The following is a 22,603-nucleotide window of genomic DNA, read 5'->3' as shown; positions in this document are numbered from 1 at the left end:
GGGCCTATTCATATTTCTTCCCAATTCAGTCTTGGGAGATTGTGCCTTTGTAAGAATTTGTCTATTTCTTCTAGGTTGTCCATTTTATTGGCATGCAATTGCTTATAGTAGTCTCTTGTGTTCCTTTGTATTTCTGTGGTGTTGGTTATAACTTCTCCCTTTTCATTTCTAATGTTATTGATTTGGGCCCTCTCCCTTTTTTTTCTTGATGAGTCTGACTAAAGGTTTATCAATTTTGTTTATCTTTGCAAAGAACCAGCTTTTAGTTTTATTGATCTTTTCTATTGTTTTCTTCATCTCCATTTCATTTATTTCTACTCTGATCTTCATGATTTCTTTCCTTCTATGAACTTTGGGTTTTGCTTGTTCTTCTTTCTCAAGTTGCTTTAGGCATAAGGTTAGGTTGTTTGAGTTTTTGTTTCCTGAGGTAAGCTTGTATTGCTATAAATGTCCCTTTCAGAACTGCTTTTGCTGCATCCTATAGGTTTTGGATCATTGTGGTTTTTATTGTCATTTGTCTCTAGTTTTTTTATTTCCTCTTTGATTTCTTCAGTAGCATATTGTTTAGCCTCCACGTATTTGTGTCTTTTGCAGTTTTTTCTTGTAATTGATTTCTATTTTCACAGTGTTGTGGTTGGAAAAGATGGTTGATATAATTTCAGTTTTCTTAAATTTACTGAGGCTTTCTTTGTGGCCCAGCATGTGATCTATCCTGGAGAATGTTCCATGTGTACTTGAAAAGAATGTGTATTCTGCTGATTTCATATGGAATGCTCTATAAATATCAATTAAGTCCATTTGCGCTAATGTGTTATTTAAGGCCTGTGTTTCCTTGTCAATTTTATGTCTGGATGACATTGATGTCCATTGGTGTAAGTGGGGTGTTAAAGTCTCTCCCCTATTACTGTGTTACTGCTAATTTCTCCTTTTATGCTTGTTTGCATTTGCCTTATATATTGTGATGCTCCTATGTTAGGTGCATATATATTTATAATTTTTATATCTTCTTGGATTGATCTCTTGATCAAGTAGTGTTATTCTTTGCCTCTTGTAACATTATTAATTTTAAAGTCTGTTTTGTCTGATATGAGTATTGCTACTCCACCTTTCTTTTGATTTCCATTTGCATGAAATACCTTTTTCCACCCCTCACTTTCAGTCTCCATGTGTCTCTAGATCTGAAATGGGTCTCTTGTAGACAGCAAATATATGGATGTTTTTCTTGTATCCATTTGGCCAATCTATGCCTTTATTAGAGGATTTAATTTGTTTACATTTAAGGCAATTATCAATATGTATGTTCTTACTGCCATTTTGTCATTTGCTTTTGAATAGTTTTTATAGGTCTTTTTCTTCCTTTCCTCTTTTGTTTTCTTCTCTTGTGATTTGATGACTGTCTCTAGTGTTGGGTTTGGATTCCTTTTTCTTTTTTTGTGTGTGAATATATTATATATTTTTGGTTCACAGTTTCCATGAGGTTTTGTTGATTCCCTTGTTTGTTATTTGTTGCTTTTAATATTTTCTCTTTGTCTTTAACTTTCATCAGTTTGATTACTGTGTGTCTTGGCTTATTCCTCCTTGGGTTATCCTATTGGGACATTCTGCACTTCCTAGACTTGGGTAACTGTTTTCTTTCCCATATTAGGGAACTTTACATACAATTATTATCTCTTCAAATATTTTCTCAGGCCCTTTCTCTCCCTCTTCTTCTGGGACCCCTATAATGAGAATGGTGTTGTATTCGTTGTTATCCTAGAGGTCTCAAACTGTCATCTTTTCATTATTTTTTATTTATTCTGTTCTGCAGCAATGATTTTCATTACTCTTCCAGCTCACTGGACTCATTCTTCTCCCTCATTTATCCTGCTACTTATCCCTTCTAGTGTATTTTTCATTTGTAATTGTATTCTTCAACTCTGGTTGTTCTTTATATTTCTTAACTCTTTGCTTAAAAACTTGTAACTTCTCATTCTGTGCATCTGTATCTTTCCCAAATTCTTGGATCATCTTTTTGATCATTACTCTGAATTCATTCTCTGGTAGTTTGCCCATCCCAAATTCACTTAGTTGTTCTTCTGGGGTTTTATCTTGTTCCTTCATCTGAAATATATTCCTTTCCCATCTCAATTTTTTTTTTAATTTCCATTTGTATTTTTTTTTGGTCTTTTTTTTTTTTGCCATTTCTTGGGCCACTCTCACGGCATGTGGATGTTCCCATGCTAGGGGTCCAATCAGAGCTGTAGCCACCGGCCTACACCAGAGCCACAGCAACATGGGATCCAAGCCGTGTCTGTGACCTACACCACAGCTCATGGCAATGCCAGATCCTTAACCCACTGAGCAAGGCCAGGGATCAAACCCGCAGCCTCATGGTTCCTAATTGGATTCGCTAACCACTGTGCCATGATGGGAACTCCCTCCATTTGTATTTTTATATATGTGGTAGCTTAGTTACATTTCTTGACCTCCTAGAAGTCCCCTTCTATAGGGGATATCCTATGTGTACCAGAAGTGCTCTACCTTTTCATCACCCATGGGCCAGGCAGCATCTGGTCCCAGGGGAGGTTCTGACCTATGTTTGCAGACTCAGTTCTGCAGGCTGCAGGATGGTAGTTTTCATGCTTCTGGTGTCTTCCCCCTGGTTGGTGAGGATTGTCTAAAGGTTGTGTAGGCTTCCTGATGGGAGGGGCCAGTGCCTGCCTACTGGTGGGTAGAGCTGAGTCTTGACCCCCTGGTGGGCATGGCTATATCAAGAGGCATGTATAGAGATGGCTATGAGCTCAAGAATTCTTTAGGTATCCTGTCTGCTGACAGGTGGGGCTGTGTTCCTGCCCTGTTGGTAGTTTGGCCTGAGGCATCCCAGCACTGGAGCCTACAAGCTGTTGGGTTGGGCCAGGTCTCAGAACCTAGGATCCAAGATGTCTGTCTCCAGCCAGAGTTCACATAGGTCCCAACTATGTTTGCCACCAGCTTTTATGAGCACAGAGACAGGCATGGCCACCCCCACCTCCCTAGGAGACCTTCAAAGACCAGTATGTAGCTCTGGATCAGGCTCATATGGAGTCACTGCTTTTGCCCTGGGACCTAGTATGTTCAAGACCTTGTGTGCACCCTCCAAGAGCAGAGTCTGTTTACCCCAGTCCTATGGAGATTCTGTAATCCAGTCCTGCTGTCCTTCAAATCCAAAAGCTCTGGGGGCCCCTCTTCTTGATACTGGACCCCTAGGCTGGGGAGCCTGGCTGGGACTCAAAGCTCTCATTCCTATTGGAGAACTTCTGTGATATAATTATTCTCTTGTTTGTGGGCCACCTACCTGGGTTGTATGGGATTGATTATATAGTGAGTACACCACTCCTACTGTCTTGTGGTTTCTTCTATATGTCTTTGGATGCAGAATATCTTTTTTTGGTAGATTCTAATCTTTTTTATTAATAGTCATTCAGAAGTTAATTGTGATTTCAGTATTCTTGTGAGAGGAAGTGAGGTCAAGGTCCTTCTACCCTGCCATCTTTTCTGCAATTTCTTTATCTTCACTTTAGTCTGAAGTGCACAGCAATATGCAAAGAACATTGGAGTAAATAAGGAGCATATAGACCCATATTCAGCTTCTCAGCACAGCTAAAGCCCTCCCCATATAGTCCTGGGCATGTGCCCTTCTTATGTTTTTTGCTAGTTTTATGGTTTCAGGCCTTATATTTAAGTCTCTAACCCATTTTTAGTTTATTTTTATATAAGTATATGGAAGGGGCCCAGTTTCATTCTTTTGTATATAGCTGTCAAGTTTTATTGAAGGGGCTATCTTTCCCATTGTATATTCTTGTCTCCTTTATCATTCATTAATTGAATATATGATTGTGGATTTCGTTCTGGACTTCCTGTTCTGATCCATTGATCTATAAGCCTTGTTTTCGTGCCAGTATCACACTGTTTTGAATTCTGTAAGTTTGTGGTATAGTTTCAAGTATGGGAGTATGACACCTCTAGTTTTGTTCTTCTGTCTCTAGATTGCTTTTGCTATTAGGACTCTTTTGTGTTTTCATCAAAAATTATATTTATTTTTTCCTAGTTCTGTGAATAACACCATTGGTATATTGATAGAAATTGCATTGAACCTGTTGATTGCTTTGTGTAATATGGACATTTTAGCCATGTTGAATCTTCCAGTGCATGAGCATGGCATATTCCATTTTTTTAGTGTGTTGTCTTCAATTTCTTTAATAAGTTTCTTATCATTTTGAGGCTACAGGTCTTTTACCTCCTTATTTAAATTAATGTCCAGGTATTGTTTATTGTTTTGACACAAATATAAATGGGATTGTTTTCTTCATTTCTCTTTCTGATAATTCATCATTAGTGTACAGAAATGTAACAGGTTTCTGTGTATTCTGTATCTGCAAATTTCTGAAATCATTAATTAGCTCAAATAGATTTTTGGTGGAGTCTTTGGTGTTTTATATATATAGCACTATGTCATCAGAAAATTGTGATTGCTTTACTTCTTCCTTTCTGATCTTTATGCTTATTTCTCTTTCATGCCTCACTGCTGTGGCTAGGACTTTCAATACCATGTTGAATAAAAGTGGCATAAGAGGGCATCCTTGTCTCATTCCTAATATTTAAAAAAAAGCTTTCAGGTTTTCACCATTGAGTATGATGTTAGCTGTGATTTTGTCGTATGTGGCTTTTTGTTATGTTGAGGTATATTCTCTCTAAACATACTTTGTTAAGTTTTTCTCATTTTTCTCATAAAATGCTTGAATTTTGTAAAATGCTTTTTCTGCATCTGTTGAGATGATCATGTGATTTTTATCCTTCCTTTTGTTAATTTTGTACATGACCTTGGTTGGTTTCTAGATGTTAAAACATCTTTGCATCTCTAAAATGAATCTTACTTGTATGTGGTGTATGATTCTTTTAATGTATTGTTAATTTGGTTGGCTAATATTTTGTTGAGCATTTTTTCATCTATATTTATCAAAGGTATTGGCCTGTAATTTTCTTTTATTAGTATTTTTGTCTGGTTTTGGTATAAGGGTAATGATGGCCTTGGTAGAATGACTTTGGGAGTATTTCTTTGTCCTCATTTTTGGAATAATTGGAAAATGATAGGTGTTAACTCTTCTTTAAATATTTGGTCGAATTCACTGGTGAATCCACCTGGACCTTGACTTTTGTTTGGGGGGCTTTTTGCTTACTGATTCAATTTTCATTACTAGTAATCAATCTACTCAGATTTTCTATTTCTTCATGATTCAGTATTGGAAGATTACATGATCTATAAAATTATTCATTTCTTAGTCATTTAATTTGTTGGCATATAATTTTTATAGTATTTTCTTATGATCCTTTGTATTTCTATTGTATCAGTTGTAAATTTTGCTCTTTCATTTCTGATTCTATTTATTTTTCTTAATGAAATCGGCTAAACTATTATTGATTTTGTTCATCCTTTCAAAGAACCAACTCTTACTTTCATTGAAATTTTGTAATTTTTAGTCTTTATTTCATTTATTTCCTGTGTGATCTATTACTTTATCCTTCTACTAACTTTGGGCTTTGATTCTTCTTCTTTTTATAGTTCCTTTAAATGTACATTTGGATTCTTTAATTGAGATTTTTGTTCCTTGAGGTAGGCCTGTATTGGTATGAATTTTCCTCTTAAGTCCGCTTTTGCTGTGTCCCATAGAATTTGAACAGTTGTGTTTCCATTTTCATTTGTCTCAAGGTATATTTCAGTTTCTTCATTCACTCATTGGTTGTTTCACAGCATGTTGTTTAGTCTCCACGTGTTAATATTTCTTCCCCAGTTTTCTTCTTGTAGTTAATTTCTAGTTTCATAGTGTTGTTGTCATAAAAAAACACTTAATATGATTTCAGTCTTCTTATATTTAATGAGACTTCTTTTGTGGCCTAACGTGTGATGTATCTGGAGAATGTTCCATATGCCCGTGGAAAGAATATATATTCTACTGAATTTTGATAGAATGTTCTATATATACCTATTAAAGTAATCTTTTCTAATGTGTTTTTAAGGCCAGTGTTTCCTCATTGATTTGGGGGGGGTCTGGATGACCTATTCATTAATTTAAGAGGGATATAAAGTTCCCTACAAATATTTTATTTCTGCCTATTCAATTATTTTTGTTAATATTTACTTTATATATTTAGTTACTCCTCTGTTCAGTGCATAAATGTTTACAAGTGTTATGTCCTATTATTGACTCTTATATCATGATTTAATGTCCTTCCTTTTTTTTTAACAATCTCTGTTTTAAAGTCTATCTGTCTGATATAAGGTATTGCTACCACAGCTTTCTTTTAATTTCCATTTGTATCAAATACTCTTTTTTATCCTCTCACTTTCAGTCTGCATGTGTCTTTAGATCTGAAGTGAGTTTCTTGTAGGCAGCATATATAGGGACCATGTTTTTGTACCCACTCATCCACTCTACGTCTTCTTATTGGAGCATTAGACCATTTAAATTTAAAGTGATTATTGATAGGTATTTGCCTATTGCTATTTTGTTAATTTTTTCTGGTTGTTTTTGTAGTTCTTCTCTGTTCTTCTCTTGGTTTCTTTCCTTGTGTTTTGATGTATTCCTTTAGCATTATGTTTGGGTCCTTTAAGAAAGTAAATCTTAAAAGTTCTCAACATGAGAAAAAAAATGTAACTGTATAGCGATGAATGTTAACTAGATTTTTTTTGTGGCAGTCATACATAATATATACAAATACCAAATCATTATGTTGTACACCTGAAACTAATATAATGTGTATCTCAAGTATATCACAATAAGAAGACAATGCTGGCTGTCCTCTGGATCTCTTTTAAATGCTTTCATATAATTAGGCCAGGTTCATGTCCTCTAGGAACTCTGTAATTTTCCAGGAATTGGTGCTTGAAGATATCATAAATCTGGGAAGTATGGCATTAATGCAGAAGGCAGCAGAGTCTCAGCTTTTTCACTTCCCAGTTGTTTGACCTTGAGCAATATCCTTTACATCTCCAAACTTTGGTTTCCTCATTTTGAAAATGAACTTAATAATGTCTTCCCTACCACACACAGTTGTTGTAAGGATTGAAGTATAATAATATATTATCAGGATTAACACTCTTATACTGCAAGTAAACTTCCCATTCTGTAGGCCACTAAAATCGTTCCCTAGGATTGGCATCTACTCAGTGCCTGTGATGAGTATATTCTGAAAACCACCTTTGAAAGGAACAGAGTTCAGAGGGTACATTTCAGGGATGGTGCAGGCTTGAGATGGAGAGAGGTTGAGTCAGGGGTATGTGTATGGCACCCAGGGAGTTTTGAATACTGAGTACTTAAATTTTAGAATTGGAAAAAATACTGATCTATGTTATCTGCTTCCTGTCCCACTCATGTTTTTTCTTTCTTCTCGTGTCATTCCAGGTGCATGATGACTGCAGGAGACGGTTTTCCAAGGAATGCTGGTTCGGAAGTCATCGATCATCAGTCATTCCTCCCACTGCCCTCAGCGACCCCAAAGGTGATGGTGAGTAGCTAAACTTTAACCTCAAAAATACATTAGGGAGGGAGGGAATGTGCAAAGCCTGGGGAAAAGGACTGCAATTAAATTAATATGGTCAACAAGTTAAACATTTATGGGAGTACAAATGTGCATATGTTTAGAGAGAGCTCATGTTTTTCTTTGGACCTTTGGAATGGTGGATATTGATGTTTATGGTGTATATGTATGTGCACATGTTCTCTGTAGCCTCTGTCACAATTGTTTCCAAATGATCAGGATTGATTTCAGCTTTTTAATGATTTTTGGACACTAGCTAATCCATGAAATAATTCTCATTGCTTGCTGCCTACTTCTTTGCCAAGGAAAAGCCAGCATTATCTAGGAACAAAGAAAGGAACATAAAGAAGAGTATACAGTTTTCTTAGTCAGAGAATAGAATAAGGCAAGGATTCCTATAGCCATTACAACTGTTTTAGAACTAGACATAGAACATGTGTACATGTGTTCACATACATGTACATCCACTCTAAGCCAATCTAATCTTTCACAGTTCATTTCCCAACACCAACACAGATACAGACAGACATTGGTGCATGGAATGTACCACTCACAGTTTTCTGCAGGAAAGCATACTCATATGTCCCCATAATGACATGCACAGACATATCCCTTACTCAGAGATGCATGCATATATTATTCTCAGATCTACTCAAATATTTATCCATGTAGAGTCACCTACCACAAAGTTGACTAAGGAGGTGATGAGAGAGATGACTTGGTAAATAAGAGATACCTGGTTGGCCAGGAGAAATAAGGGACTGGGGGAAGATAGAGTTGACAGTAGAGAAAAAGTAGCAAACTAGTCAGCCAAGCATACTCAGGCAGCTAATAAAAGTCAACAAATCTTGAATCTGAGACTTTGCTCATCCCACAGTGACCTAGGGAAGATGTCTTTGGGCAAACTGAAGGATGGCCACCTCAGCATCTCACAAATCACCCCAAATATCTGTTGAGGGGCTGTCACTTCTTTGCAATTGGCCCAACAAGTTCTGTGCTTCCTGTCCTTATGAAAGTGGGGGTTTTAAATTTATTTTTCCCATCCTATGTAATTTCTTATTCTTGTTATAGATGGCCAACTAATAGCATTACTACTTTCTTTTGCTTTCCACCACTGACATATTATAGATTAGAAGCACCTGTGTTAAGCAATTCTTTTGAGTAGTGTCTCTTACAGTTCCCCACAAGTTAGCTTTTAGCCTTTCATCCTAGTCATCACTAGCCTTTCATCCTAGTCATCAGCAATCCTGATCCAACCGAACCTTACTCTTTAGAGCCCTTCTTTCTATCATGCTTTACTTGGCCTGTCATGTCTTAGGAATGTCTTTTAAAACCTCCATATCTTCTTGACACTTTCTAGCTTTTTGGTATAGGAAAATATGCTCTTTAATGGATAGATTCCCTGTTGGGAAGTCCCATCAATCTCAGAGATGATGTCATTAAAGATGATCTGGCCCAACCCCTCTGGCCAAGCTAGGAAATCCCTTCTTTAGCATCCACGGTGGAAACATCCATCTGATGACTTTCTGAGGAATCAGATTCCATTGTTGAGTAGCACTCATCCATTCATTATTATATGTTCAGTCAAAAAACTAATTTCTGAGAATGTCTTCTAATTACCCTTTTTCTTACCCAGTCTGTTTGGTAAGTTTCTTTTCTCATCCTATAGGATGAAAACAAAGTCAAACATTATCTCTAGTTTGGAAGTTTCTGTAGTTACCTGTCCCCAGTTCTTCAGACAAATAAATTATTTCCTTTGCTATAAACTCAGAACACATATCTCAGAGGACTTAACACACATGTATGTCTCCCACTCCAGACTGAGCTCTCTGTATCTCCAGCACTTAACTCAAACCTGGATACATAGTATATGCAAGTCAAGATTGTTATGTGAATTCATTAAAACATTTACTGAATGCTGCCTATATTTAAGGCTCAGTGATGAGCAATGTAGAAAATAAGATATGACTAAGACAGCAACCCTGATTCATATGGAAGAAAAACAGTATAATGAAGTATTTGTCAAATCTGAGAATGCATCGTATTCATTTAGGAGTATGTTAAAACACAGGATTCTAGGCCCTACCCCTCCTCCTGAGTTTTTGAGTCAGTAGATCTGGGTAGAGTACAAGAATTTGCATTTCTAACAAGTCCCCAGATGATACTGATGCTATTAGTCCTGTGAGCATTATTTACTAACTCTGTGACCTTGGGCAAGTTACTTAATTCTCTGTGCCTCATGTATCATTTGTTTTCTGCCAACAGAGAGTAAAAGTTGGTGCATTATGATGGTTAAATGAGTTAACATTTGTAAAAGAAGATTTTAAAATACAACCTTATGCTAATTCAACATCCTTCTGTGGTATGAACCCAACAATTTGAGAGGGACTGCTGGCTCCTTGGTTTTGGGTACTGTGATTATATTAATATAGCTCAAAGAAGAATGAGCTTCTTTTTTGAAAGGCTCTTTTGGGCTTTTGACTCATCTGGAGCTTAAAGTCAAGTAAATCCCCTAAGCCCTTTTCACACTTGATGCTGCCAAAGCAAGTTCCTACTGTCCTGTTCTGCTGCAATTTATGTCTTTGAGCCTAAAGGCCAAGATTCACATTTATCCCTTTTTCAGTTTGTTGACTTTGACCCAGCTGCTTGTTAAGGTCATTTTTCAATCTTGATTCTGTCATTCAGTGGCTTTCCCTCCAGCTTCAAAGTTGAAAAGCTGGCCTTCTCTGTTTTTGTTTGAATTGCTTAGCAATTTAAGCAACAATTTGAATAGTACAGGACATTCCCTTACAATTAACATCAGCCCATTCAAAAGCAATGCTATGGGCAGAATCACTTACCTGGTTAGGAATCTGCCTAACATTGCTATATTCCAGCAAGGATGATCCCTTTAGTAAGGAAGGGAAACACAAGCAGAATCAGGTTCTAAGACAAAGGAGAGGTAAAACTGTCCAGGCCATGACTTGAGGCCTATGCTGTTGGTTGGTAGGGGAACAAGCACATAAAAAGATACCATCTTTTGACTATTTTCTTCATGTATCTGAAGACCTAACCCCTAAGGTTTCAATTCCATACTGAACAGTTTGAACTGCTTCCTCTAACATCTTATTTTATCTGGTCCCTGTCACCTCTCTGATCTCATGTCCTATCACTCTCTCCCTCTCTCACTCCACAGCTGCCATGCTCTTCTCTTCACTGTCCCCAGACATCCCATGTAGTCCACTTTGTCTAGGTGACTTCTTATTCTCCCTCCTGCTCCTCCCAGAAAACTTTTCCCCCAGATATCTGCATTGCTCACTTCATTCCCATCTCATCTCAAATATCTCCCCCAGAGAAGCCATCCCTGAATACCCTATCTAAAATAACACCCCCTTCAGTCTCCATCCCCCTTTCTTGCCTTATCTTTCTTCATAGCGCATTATTTTCTATGTTTATTTGCTATGGTATGTATCACTCCATTAGAATATAAGTTCCATAAGAGTAAATATTGTTTCTATCTTGTCAGTGACAGATAGGACATAACAAGGACAGAAAAAGGCACAGAGAATGCCCTCAATACATATTTGTTGAGTGAATGAACAAATGTCTTAACTACCATTGTGTTAATAGGTTACCTTTTGTAAAAAAAAGAAAAAGAAAGAAAAAGAAAATGTTAGAACAGGGTAACATGATCAGGGAGAGTAACTACTTCCAAGTTATGCTACTGAAAGGACAGAGCAGACTCCGCTTGTAGCACTGAACCCTGGCAAGCCCTGAGAGTTTGGTACATAACAGGCTAGCTGGCTCAGGATACCTTCAAGCTCTAATGGCCAATGAGTAGAAATTGGCCCACAGAGGAAGCCTGCTTTAGATTTTTCCAGGCAAAACAGCCACAAAATCTGCTTAAGTCAGCAGTCTTCCTTGAGGCTCCCTTTCACCCAGGCTACAATAAATGGGACATTTTTACCCACCTCCCCCCCCACCCCCATCCCACACCACTCAGGAGCTAGCCATATGCTTTTTCTCCTTTGAATTTATTTTTGCTGGGGCATCTCTGGCAAGCCACAAGCTTAGAGGTTTGGGGGGCTTACAATTTGCCTAGCATCTCCTATGAGACCATTGCTCACTGCCTGTCTCCCTGCCAACAGGCCCTACGACTCGGCATGAGCTGGCAGGCTTTGGCAATTTAGACTGCTGTAACTCCACTTCTCTATGGGGAACTTCAGTGTTGGGGATTATTAAAAGCTTCTCTCCTGTCCAGACAATCTCCCTGTAGACTTGTTTCCTCTGGAAGTTGGTGTGATGACTTAGATTGCTCTGCCAGAGCCTTAGAGGAGTGATTAAAGCTCCAAACTTTACCCTACATTGATATGTTCTGTCATTAGCTCCTGGCTGAAAGACAGTCTTTCCTCCTCATCTCTCCAGACCTGATATCTTCTCAGTGTGAGAACCGAGCTATCTCTGGCAGAGAAAGGACTAGTTGGCATGCTGATCCTCCTCCTAGGCTCTCAGCCTTCTCCTTCCTCAGTTTCCCCTTGAGATTTTATTGATCTCTGGTTATGGTGGCAATTTTCTTGTTCTTGTGTTCCAATATACTCTTGTGTATGAATCTGTCTCCCCAGCTTGAGGGCAAGAGCTAGACACCTAGCAGTATCTCACATGATGATTGGCATGTAGTAGTTGCTCAGCAAATATTGGTTGCCTGGCAGCAGCTGGGCCAAAGACCAGCTTTTGTTGGCTTTTTTTAAAATAAAAGTTCCTTGGGGCTGCATCCCGACTTCCCCTCTCTTCCTGTATCAGAGGTACAAGGGAGCTGTGGGAAGTGTTGGACTTCTATTACTTTGTGGTGTGATATCATGGGTATTTGACTATGTCTAAACTCATTAAATTGTACACGTTAAATATGTGCAGTTCTTTGGATATCAGTGATGCCTCAATAAAGCTGCTTTTTACAAAGTCTGCAAAATTTGATGTTAAGGTGTATTTTGCTTCCATCTCAACGGCCCTTTGCTTTTTTTCCCTTTTTTCTCTGTTGTGTGCATATATTAGGCCAATTAGTAGTATCTTCAGACTTCTGGAATCTTGATTGGTCTTCAGCCTGTTCATGCCCCCTTCTCATCTTCATCAACTCAAAAAGCGGCGATCACCAGGGGATCGTCTTCCTCCGGAAATTCAAGCAATACCTCAACCCGTCTCAAGTGTTTGACCTGTCGAAGGGTGGACCAGAAGCCGGGTAAGCCTTGGTTAAGGGATATAATATAGTTGAGTATATAGAAGGGACCCCCGGCTCCATATATATTCTAGACTAGAATAGGCTTCCTAGAATTAGTTGTCGTATCTGGGCAGGAAAGATCTATGATCTCAAGTTAGGACACAAATACAAATCCAGAGCATTTTGAGTTGGCTGGTTAGAGGACTTTTAGCCCTCTCCCAGAAATTCTTCCAAGCCTATGTCCTGCCCTCAGATTGGTTTCACCTTTTCTGATTAGAAGAAGTAAAAACTGTGTCTCCTGACTTCAGAGGAGGAGGCAAGTGGATATTGCCCTCTACCTTTCCTGTCACTCAATTTTTCCTGAGGCCAAATAGATATGTTTCTACTACAGGCCTGTTTTCTTTGGGGCCCATCTGACTGTTCAGCCCTGGCAACTGTGCAAAGCATTCTTCTGGGCCTCAACAAATAGATTTGGCTGACTAGTAGCTTTCAGAACATGGTTGGGCAAAGAAGAGTGTGGGTTGAGGGAAGGCCTGATCTCCAGATTGCCTGTGATCTTAGGTACACAGAGAGCTCCAGTTAAGGGAAAGATGCCAGGTAGCCTGATAGTAGGGTGCAGAAGCAGCGGTCCTTAGCTCCTGGCATATTGTAGGGAAGTTATAAAATTCATCAGTTCATGAAATAACTCCCTTTCCACCTCTTCCTTTCCAGGCTCTGCATGTTCAAGAACTTTGCTCGTTTTCGCATCGTGGTTTGTGGTGGCGATGGCAGCGTGAGCTGGGTCCTGTCTCTGATTGATGCCTTTGAATTAAATGAACGGGTGAGTCTCTAGCTGACTTAATTTACCCATTGCTAGAGAGACTAGGGGTGTGGAGCTACTTATCCCAAGAGGTCCCTGGGCTTTAATCTCCTTTGGAAAATATCCATTTCCCACTGGTTTCATAGTCAACCTGACTGGTAGATTCCCGATCTAAGCCTGCACACCTATACCATTTTCTGGTGTTCTATCTGTGGAAAGGAGAAGTGAGGAAGTTAGCAGGAAAAGATGAGCAGTGCTCTATCCCCCAAGCCCCAAAGTGAATATTTAAAGGGGAGGAAAGCAAGCCAAAAAAAAAGTGGCATCAGGCAGCATTCAGCCCCCAATTTCCTAGCCCTCCTGAGGCCACTGGTTTTCTTCCCTGAGTCTCAAGAGTAGCAAAAATGTTTTTTTACCTTACCCCCTATGCAAGGAGCCTCCTGCTCTTCTGGCTGCAATAGCTTTGTCTACTTGAGGCACCTCACCTCCTGGGCCCAGCTTAGATAGAAATGTGTGGCCGTATTTCTCCTTTATAAGCATGGCTATACAGGTTGACATATCCCAGCAACTTTTCCCCTTACTGAGTTGATTCTGTATTGCCAAGAGTGGGACCCAACTCCTTAGAGAAAAATTTCACTCAGTTTCAAACATCTTCCTATTATGCTTCCTAAAATCATGAGTCCCTTATTGCCACTGGCTTTGAGACCTTATTCTTTCCCAAATAGCGCCCCCTTGTTTCTTTTATGGGTGCATCTTGGTAGGATTGTCTGAAAAGGATGTCTGGTTTTTGTTCTTGCAGTGTCAGCTGGCAGTCATCCCGCTTGGAACCGGTAATGATCTGGCCCGTGTCCTAGGCTGGGGTGCGTTCTGGAACAGAAACAAGTCACCTCTGAACATCCTCAACAGAGTGGAGCAAGCTAGCGTGAGGATTCTAGACAGGTGAGTGGCTGAAAGATCAGGTTGTTGTGGCTTTCCAGTCCCATGCCAGTTACTCCCACTTATGTCATCTCAATCAGGAATGTTCTAAACTCCCTCACAGAGCCTCACTGCCTTTCTGGCTTCAGTGCAGGGATATTTGGGGGACCTTGTCTATTAAGAAGCCAGGGTCTACAATGTAGCCTATAAACATCACCGAAGCCCCTCCTCAAACTTAAAAGATCCTAGAGCAGGAGCCCCCACTGGTAAATTTCAAGTGTTCCATAAAGCTCCTTCAAATTGCATAGCTAATTATCTATGTCTGCATATTTTTTCCTTGGGAAAGTTTCCATCTTTCTGTTCTAGGATAGTAGAGAAATTATTCTACAGTTTCATTGGGTTCTCAAAGAAACTCCAAAAGGGGGGGGGCTCTTAAACAATTGGCCTAGATTATCTGTGCCCCAGGGAAGAGAGATTATTGCCCTCCAATCTTCTGAGAAGAAAGACTTTCTATGTGGGGGCATATTATTTGATTTGTGGCTGCTCATAAGGATATCCCGGGGAGCTTTTTCAAGGTACCAAGCTGGGCCCTACCACAAATGCTTTTATTTAGTAGGTCTTGGGTATGGCCTTGGTATATGCATTTTACAAAAGCACCTCAGGTGATCTTGCTAGTTACCACTCCTTGAGAAGCACTGCTCTCTGAGAACCCCATGGTGGGAATCCTCCCATCACATTGCCTTGAAAAGTCATGAGGCAGAGGACCCTCTTGGGGAATACCTTGCAGTCAGGTGACCTGAGATAACTTGGGCATCCCCTATAACTCATCACTGCTCACCACATAAACATTTTGACCTCTTTCATGACATATGAATCATTGATGCCAGCCACTGAAGAAACAGAGCCCTAAATATCTGTCTTTAAACTTTATTTCAGATGGAGTGTAATGATCCGTGAGACTCCCAGACAAACCCCATTGCTAAGAGGACAAGTTGAAATGGATGTACCCCGATTTGAGGTAACTACTACTTAGCTACAATTCAGACCAACATCTTTATTTTTTGGCCATGCCCATAGCATCTGGAAGCTCCCTGGCCAGGGGTTGAACCCACGCCACAGCAGCAACCCAAGCCGCTGCAGGGATACCAGATCCTTAAACCTCTAAGCCACAAAGGAATTCCCCGACGTCTTTATTACACATTGAAATAATAGGCAAAACCCAGAGAGAAACTTTTGTATTTTCCATAGGCTTGATGAGGATGAGGTCACTGAGGAATGAGGACATTTCAATCAGCAGTTATTTACCAAAAAATGTGTTAGGTATTGGGGAGATAATTCAGTCAGCCATTTACTTGTTCATTCACTCATAATATATATATGGAAACTATAGATTAACTATAATGCATGAGATACTGTTTGAGGAGCCATTCTTATGCTAAATTGATAAAGAAGAATGACACAGTCCATACTGTCATAGAGCCCATAGTCAACTTGCAGTGCTAGAAAAATAGTTTACTAAAGTAGTATGAGTGTTAGCACATAAGGAAATAGAGGAGAATAGGAAGACTCAGCAGGTATACCTAACTCGGTCTGGTGGAGATCATGGAAAACTTCTCAGAAGAGTCATTTCAAAAGAGATTCCAGGACCAGAGGGAGTTAATCAGGATAAGTAAGAAGAAGCCTGTTCTAGATGGAACAGTATGTGTTGTTACAAAGGAAAAGGAGAGCATGGAATAGTCATAGAACATAAATGCATTCATAATGCCTAAGGCATAGGGGCCAGGGAGTGTGTATATAGGGGAAGTAACCAAAGATGAGGTTGGAAAAGTAATCAGGGGCCAGGCCAGAAAGGGCTTGGTAAACTATAGCAGGAAGTTTAAACTTTTTTAAGAAAATTTAAGTGTAGTTGATTTACGGTATTACTCTTAGGTATACAACATAGTGATTCAATATTTTTTGTTATTTAAACTTTAAGTAATTACAAAATAATAGCTACATTTCCCTGTGCTATACAACATATCGTTATGGCTTTTTTATTTTATACAGAGTAATTTATATCTCTTAATCCCACACCCCTAACGTGCCTTTCTCACCTTCCCTCTCCCCACTGGTAAGCACCAGTGTGTTCTCTATATCTCTGAATCCATTTCTGTTTTTATAATATTCATCCTTTTTAAATTTTTTATCTTTTTTATTTTTTAAATACTACACATAAGTGATAACGTAGAGTATTTGTCTTTTTATTTTAGACTTATTTGGACTTCCCATGTGGCTCACAACATAATTTTAGACTTATTTCACTAAGCATAATACCCTCTAGATCCATCCACATTGTTGCAAATAGCAGAATTTCTTTCTTTCTATGGCTGAATAATATCCCACTAAGTGTATACACACACAAATACACGCACTACATCTTTATCCATTCATCTATTGACATATATATAGGTTGCTTCCATATTTTGGTCATTGTAAATAATGTTGCTAATAACACTGGGGTACATGTATCTTTCCCATAAGTGCTTTCATTTCTTCAGATACATTCCTAGGAGTGGAATTTCTGAGTCATATGGTAGTTCCAATTTTGGTTTTTTGAGAAACTTTCATACTGTTTCATACTGTTTCTATAGTGCCTAAACCAATTTACATTCCCAGCAACAGTCTATTATGAGTTCCCTTTTCTCAAAATCCTCACAAATACTTATAGCTCTTTTTGATGATAGCTATTCTGACAGGTGTGAAGTAGTATCTCATTGTGGTTTTGATTTGCATTTATCTAATGATTAGTGATGATGAGCATCTTTTCATGTGCCTGTTGTCCATCTGTATATCTTTTTTGGAAAAACATCTATTCAGACCTTCTGCCCATTTTTAATCAGTATTTAATTTTCATAGGGATTTCATTTTCATGTTTGGCTTTTTTTTTTTTTTTTTTTTTTTTTTTTTTGCTGTTTAGGGAGGTTCCCAGGCCAGGGGTTGAATCTGAGCCATAGCTGCCGTCCTATGCCACAGCCATAGCAACACAGGATCTGAGCTGTATCTGTGACCTGCACCACTCATGGCAACACCAGATCCTTAACCCACTGAGCAAGGCCAGGGATCAAACCTGAGTCCTCATGGATGCTAGTCAGATTCATTAACCACTGAGCCATGGCAGGAACTCCCTGCATGTCCTTTTTTGATATTGAGTTGTATGGGCTGTTTATATATTTTGGGTATTAACCCCTTATTGGTCATACCATATATGAATATTTTCTCTCATTCAGTAGGTTCTGTCTTTTCATTTTGTCAAGTTTCCTTTGCTGTGCAAAAATCTTTAAGTTAAATTAGACCCCATTTGTTAATTTTGTTTCTTTTGACTTGAGGCAGATCCAAAAAATAATGCTACAATTTATGAAAAGATTATACAGCCTATGTTCTCTTCTAGGATTTTTATGGTTTCAGGTCTCACATTTAAGTCTTTATTCCATTTTGAATTTATTCTTTTACATGTGGCTGTCCAGTATTCCCAATACCATTTATGGAAGAGACAATATTCTCTCCATTGTATATTCTTGCTTCCTTTGTTGTGTATTAACTGGCCACAAGAGTGAGGGTTTATTTCTGAACTCCCTGTTCTATTCCATTGATTTCTGTTTCTATTTTGTGCGAGTACCATGCTGTTTGATGACTGTAGCTTTGTAGTATAGTCTTAAGTCAAGGAGTGTGATACTTTCCACTCTATTCTTTTCCCTCAAGATGGCTTTGGCAATTCTGGTTCTTTTGTGGTTCCATATAAATTTTAGCATTATTTTTTTCTAGTTCTGTGAAAGACATCCTGGGTATTTTCACAGAGATTTCATTAAGTCTATAGATTACTTCAAGTACTAGGGATATTTTAAACAGTATTAATTATTCCAATCCATAAACATGGGATATCCTTCCATTTCATTGTATCATCCTCAATTTCCTTCAATAAGGTTTTATCATTTTCAGAGTATAGGTCTTTCACCTCCTTTGGTTAAGTTTATTCCTAGGTATTTTATTCTTTTTGATGTGATTTTTAAGCAGGATTGTTTTCTTGCTGTCTTTTTCTGATAGTTCATTATTAGTGTATAGGAAAGCAACAGATTTCTGTATACTAATCTTGTACCCTACAACTTTACTGAATTACTTTATTAATTCTAATAGCTTTTTGGTAGACAATTTAGAGTTCTCTATATATAGTATCATGTCATCTGCAAATTGTGACAGTTTTACTCCTTCCTTTCCAATTTGGATGCCTTTTATTTTTTTTTCTTCTCTGATTCTCATAGCCAGGAATTCCAATAATATGTTAAATAGAAGTATCAAGAGTGGGTATCCATGTCTTCTTCCTGATTTTATTATATTATTTATTTATTTATTTTTAATGGCTGCAACTGTAGCATATGGAAGTTCCCAGGCCAGAGACTGAATCCAAGCTGCAGCTGTGACTTACGCCACAGCTGTGGCAACTCCAAATCCTTTAATCTACTGCACTGGGTTGGGGATTGAACCCAAACTGCTGCAGTCGGATTTTTAACCCACTGCACCACAGCAAGAACTCCTCTTGTTCCTAATTTTAGAGAAAAGGTTTTCAGCTTTTCACCACTGAGTATGATGTTGTCTGTGGGTTTGTCATAATGGCCTTAATTTATGTTGAGATATATTCCCTCTATACCCACTTTGATGGGAGTTTTTATCATAAATGGGTATTTAATTTTGTCACATGATTTTTTTGCATCCATAGAGAGGGTCATGTGATTTTTTCCCTGGCTTTTTTTAATATGGTGTATCACATTGATTGATTTATGACTACTAAACCATCTTTTCATCCCTAGAATAAATCCAACTTAATCATGGTATATGATTATATATTATTGGATTCAGTTTGCTAATATTTTTGAGGATTTTTGCATATATATTCATCAAAGATTGGTGTGTAATTTTCTTTCTTCATGGTGTCTTTGTCTAGTTTTGTTATCAGTATAATAGTGTCCTCATAGAATGAATTTGGAGGTGTTCCTTCCTCTTCAATTTTTGGGACTAGTTTGAATATATATATTAGCTCTTCTTTATATGTTTGGTATAACCCCCCTGTGAAGCCACCCAGTCATGGACCTTGGTCTACTGGGAGTATTTTTTTATTACAAATTCAACTTCACTACTATCAGTGAAGTTGAATTTGTCATCTGTCTGTTCAGACTGTCTATTTTTTCCTGATTCAGTCTTGGAAGATTACGTTTCTAGAAATGTGTCTATTTCTTTTAGGTTTTCCAAATCATTGGCATATAACTGTTCATTGTATATTTTATGACTTTTTGTATCTTTTTGGTATTGGTTGTTATGTCTCCTCTTTCATTTCTTATTTAATTTGGGTCCTCTTTCTTTTCTTCTTGGTGAGCCTGGCTAAAGGTTTGTCAATTTTACTTATCTTTTCCAAGAACCAGCTCTTGGTTTCATTGATCTTTTCTATTGTTTTTTGGATCTCTTATTTATTTCCACTTTAATATTATTGTTTCCTTCCTTCTGTTGACTTTAGGCTTTGTTCTTTTTCTAACTCTTTTGAGTTGTAGGATAAGTTATTTATTCAAGATTTTTCTTATCTTGAGGAAGGCATTTATTGGTATGAACTCCTCTTAGAACTTCTTTTGCTGCATCCCATAGGTTTTGTAAAATTGTATTTCCATTTTCATTTGTCTTGGTATAGTACCTCACATCTGAGCACTCTCTTCAGCCACATCAGCTCTAACCCTAGTGTAGAACAGCTATTGTGAAGTAGGTAGGGTAGAATGGGCACTTGGCTCAGGCTGGGCCTGTGCCAGAGTGGTTGCAGGACATCATTCAGAGTCTCATTCAGTTTCAATCTGCTTTTTTCTGCCTTGTCTCAAGAATAAGCAAGTGTATATGTGCTCTGCACTAGAGGAGTCTATGTTTATTTGTTTGCTGTACAATATATCCAACTTTCTTATTTATTTTATACATAGTGCTTTGTATCTTTGAGTCCAATACCCCTATCTTGCCCCTCCTCATCCTTCTACACTGCTAGTCACTAGTTTGTTCTCTACACCTGTGAGTCTGTTTCTGTTTTTTAAATATAAATTAATTTTTTCACAATTCACATATAAGTGATAAAATAGAGTCTTTGTCTTATTCTGACTTATTTCACTAAGCATAATACCCTCAGGGTCCATCCACATTGTGGCAAATGGCAGCTGAGTAGTATTCCATTGTGTATGTGTGTGTACTCATACACCACATCTTTATCCACTCATCTATTGATGAACACTTAGGTTGCTTCCATATCTTAGCTATTGTAAATTGCTCTGCTATGATCATTGGGGTGCACTTACCTTTTCAAATTAGTGTTTTCATTTTCTTTGAATATATACCCAGCAGTGAAATTGAAGACTGTTTTGGGGGATTGTCATTCTTATTTATTCCTTTATATTTTTTCTTCCCTTTGATTTGATGACTATAGTGTTATTTTTTTTATTCCTTTCTCTTTTTTGTGTGTAAATCTATTATAGAGTTTTGATTTTTGGTTACTATGGGGTTCATATATGTTCACCTATAATGATAACTATTTGTTTTAAACAGATAGCCCTTTAAGTTCAAACACATTCTAAAAGAGCTACATTTTTACTCTCTTCTCCCATACTTTGTATTTTGATGTCACATTTTACATCTTCATGTTTATCCCTTTACTGACTATGGTATTTATAGTTGATTTTACAATTTTTCTTCTTTTACTCTTTGTACTAGCTTATTTAAGTGGTTATTCCTTAGCATTTACCATGTATTTGCCTGGACTAGTGGGATTTTTCCTTTCCTTTAGATACCCACTTCTTTAAGAAAAAAAAAATTATATAATTGGTTTACAATATTATATTAGTTTCAGGTGTATGGCATAGTGATTCAGTATTTTTGCAATTATACTCTATTATAGGCATTACAAGATAATGTGTGTAATTCCATGTACTATACAGTATATCCTTGTTGCTTGTCTATTTTATATATAGTATTTTCTACCTGTTAATCCCGTATCTCTAATTTCTCCCTCTCTCCTTTGGTAAGCACAAGTTTGCTTCCTATCATCTGTAAGTCTGTTTCCATTCATATATATGTATATATATATATCCATTTATATATTTTTAGATTCTAAATATGTGATATCATACAGTATTTTTTCTTTGTCTGATATATTTAACTAAGCATAATATTCTCTAGGTCCATCCACATTGCTCCAAATGGGAAGATTTCATTCTTTTTAATAGCTAATATTCCCGTGTGTGTGTGTGTGTGTGTGTGTGTGTTTGTCTTAATCCAATCATATGTTGATAGGCACTTAGGTTGCTTCCATGTCTTGGCTATTTTAAATAGTGCTGCTATGAAAACTAGGATGTATATATCTTTTTGAATTAGCGTTTCCATTTTTTTTTTTCTGGATATATAACCAGGAGTAGAATTGCTAGATCATATGGTAGTTCTATTTTAGTTTTTTGAGGAAATGCTGTTTTCCGTAGTGGCCACACAAATTTACATTCCCACCAACAGTTTACTAGAGTTCCTTTTCTCCATATTCTCACCACCATTTCTTATTTATAGACTTTTTGGTGATATCCATTCTGACAGATGTGAGGTGATCGCTCATTGTTGTATTGATTTGCATTTCTTTAATAATTATCAATGTTGAGCATCTTTTCCTGTTCCTGTTAACCATATTTATGTCTTCCTCAGGACAATGTCTATTTAACTCTTCTCAGTTTTTGATTGGGTTGTTTCTTTTTTTGATATTGAGTGGTATGACCTGCTTGTATATTTTGTATATTAACCCTTTGTCAGCCACATGATTTACAAATATTTTCTCCACTTTCATAATTTTTTTATCCTATTAATGGATTCCTTTGCTATGCAAAGGCTTTTAAGTTTAATTAGGTCCTATCTATTTTTGTTTTTATTTCCTTTTCCTTAGAAGACTGACCCAAAAAATATGATTTTTGTCAAAGGGTTGTCTGATTATGTCCTTTTCTAGGAGTTTTATGGTGTTATGTCTTACATTTAGGTCTTTGAACCACTTTTTTGGCTTCGTTGTTGTTGTTGTCTTTTCTAGGGCCACACCCATGGCATATGGAGGTTCTCAGGCT

The 22,603-nt window shown here is 37.7% G+C and overlaps 1 protein-coding gene across 1 annotated transcript in view; it reads left to right on the top strand.

Moving 5' to 3' along the window:
- DGKK (diacylglycerol kinase kappa) overlaps positions 1-22,603 on the top strand; it is a 178,971-nt gene that overhangs the window by 125,533 nt on the left and 30,835 nt on the right. Inside the window, exons 8-12 of the mRNA XM_013990902.2 lie at positions 7,419-7,521; positions 12,583-12,766; positions 13,457-13,565; positions 14,341-14,480; positions 15,393-15,474. Coding sequence (XP_013846356.1) covers positions 7,419-7,521; positions 12,583-12,766; positions 13,457-13,565; positions 14,341-14,480; positions 15,393-15,474 — 618 coding nt within the window. The remainder of the gene's footprint in view (positions 1-7,418; positions 7,522-12,582; positions 12,767-13,456; positions 13,566-14,340; positions 14,481-15,392; positions 15,475-22,603) is intronic.

This window comes from Sus scrofa, chromosome X (genome assembly GCF_000003025.6).
Source record: "Sus scrofa isolate TJ Tabasco breed Duroc chromosome X, Sscrofa11.1, whole genome shotgun sequence".
Lineage (NCBI taxonomy): Eukaryota > Metazoa > Chordata > Mammalia > Artiodactyla > Suidae > Sus > Sus scrofa.
Note: the sequence above shows the minus strand (reverse complement) of the source record. Positions and strands in the feature narration are given on the sequence as shown.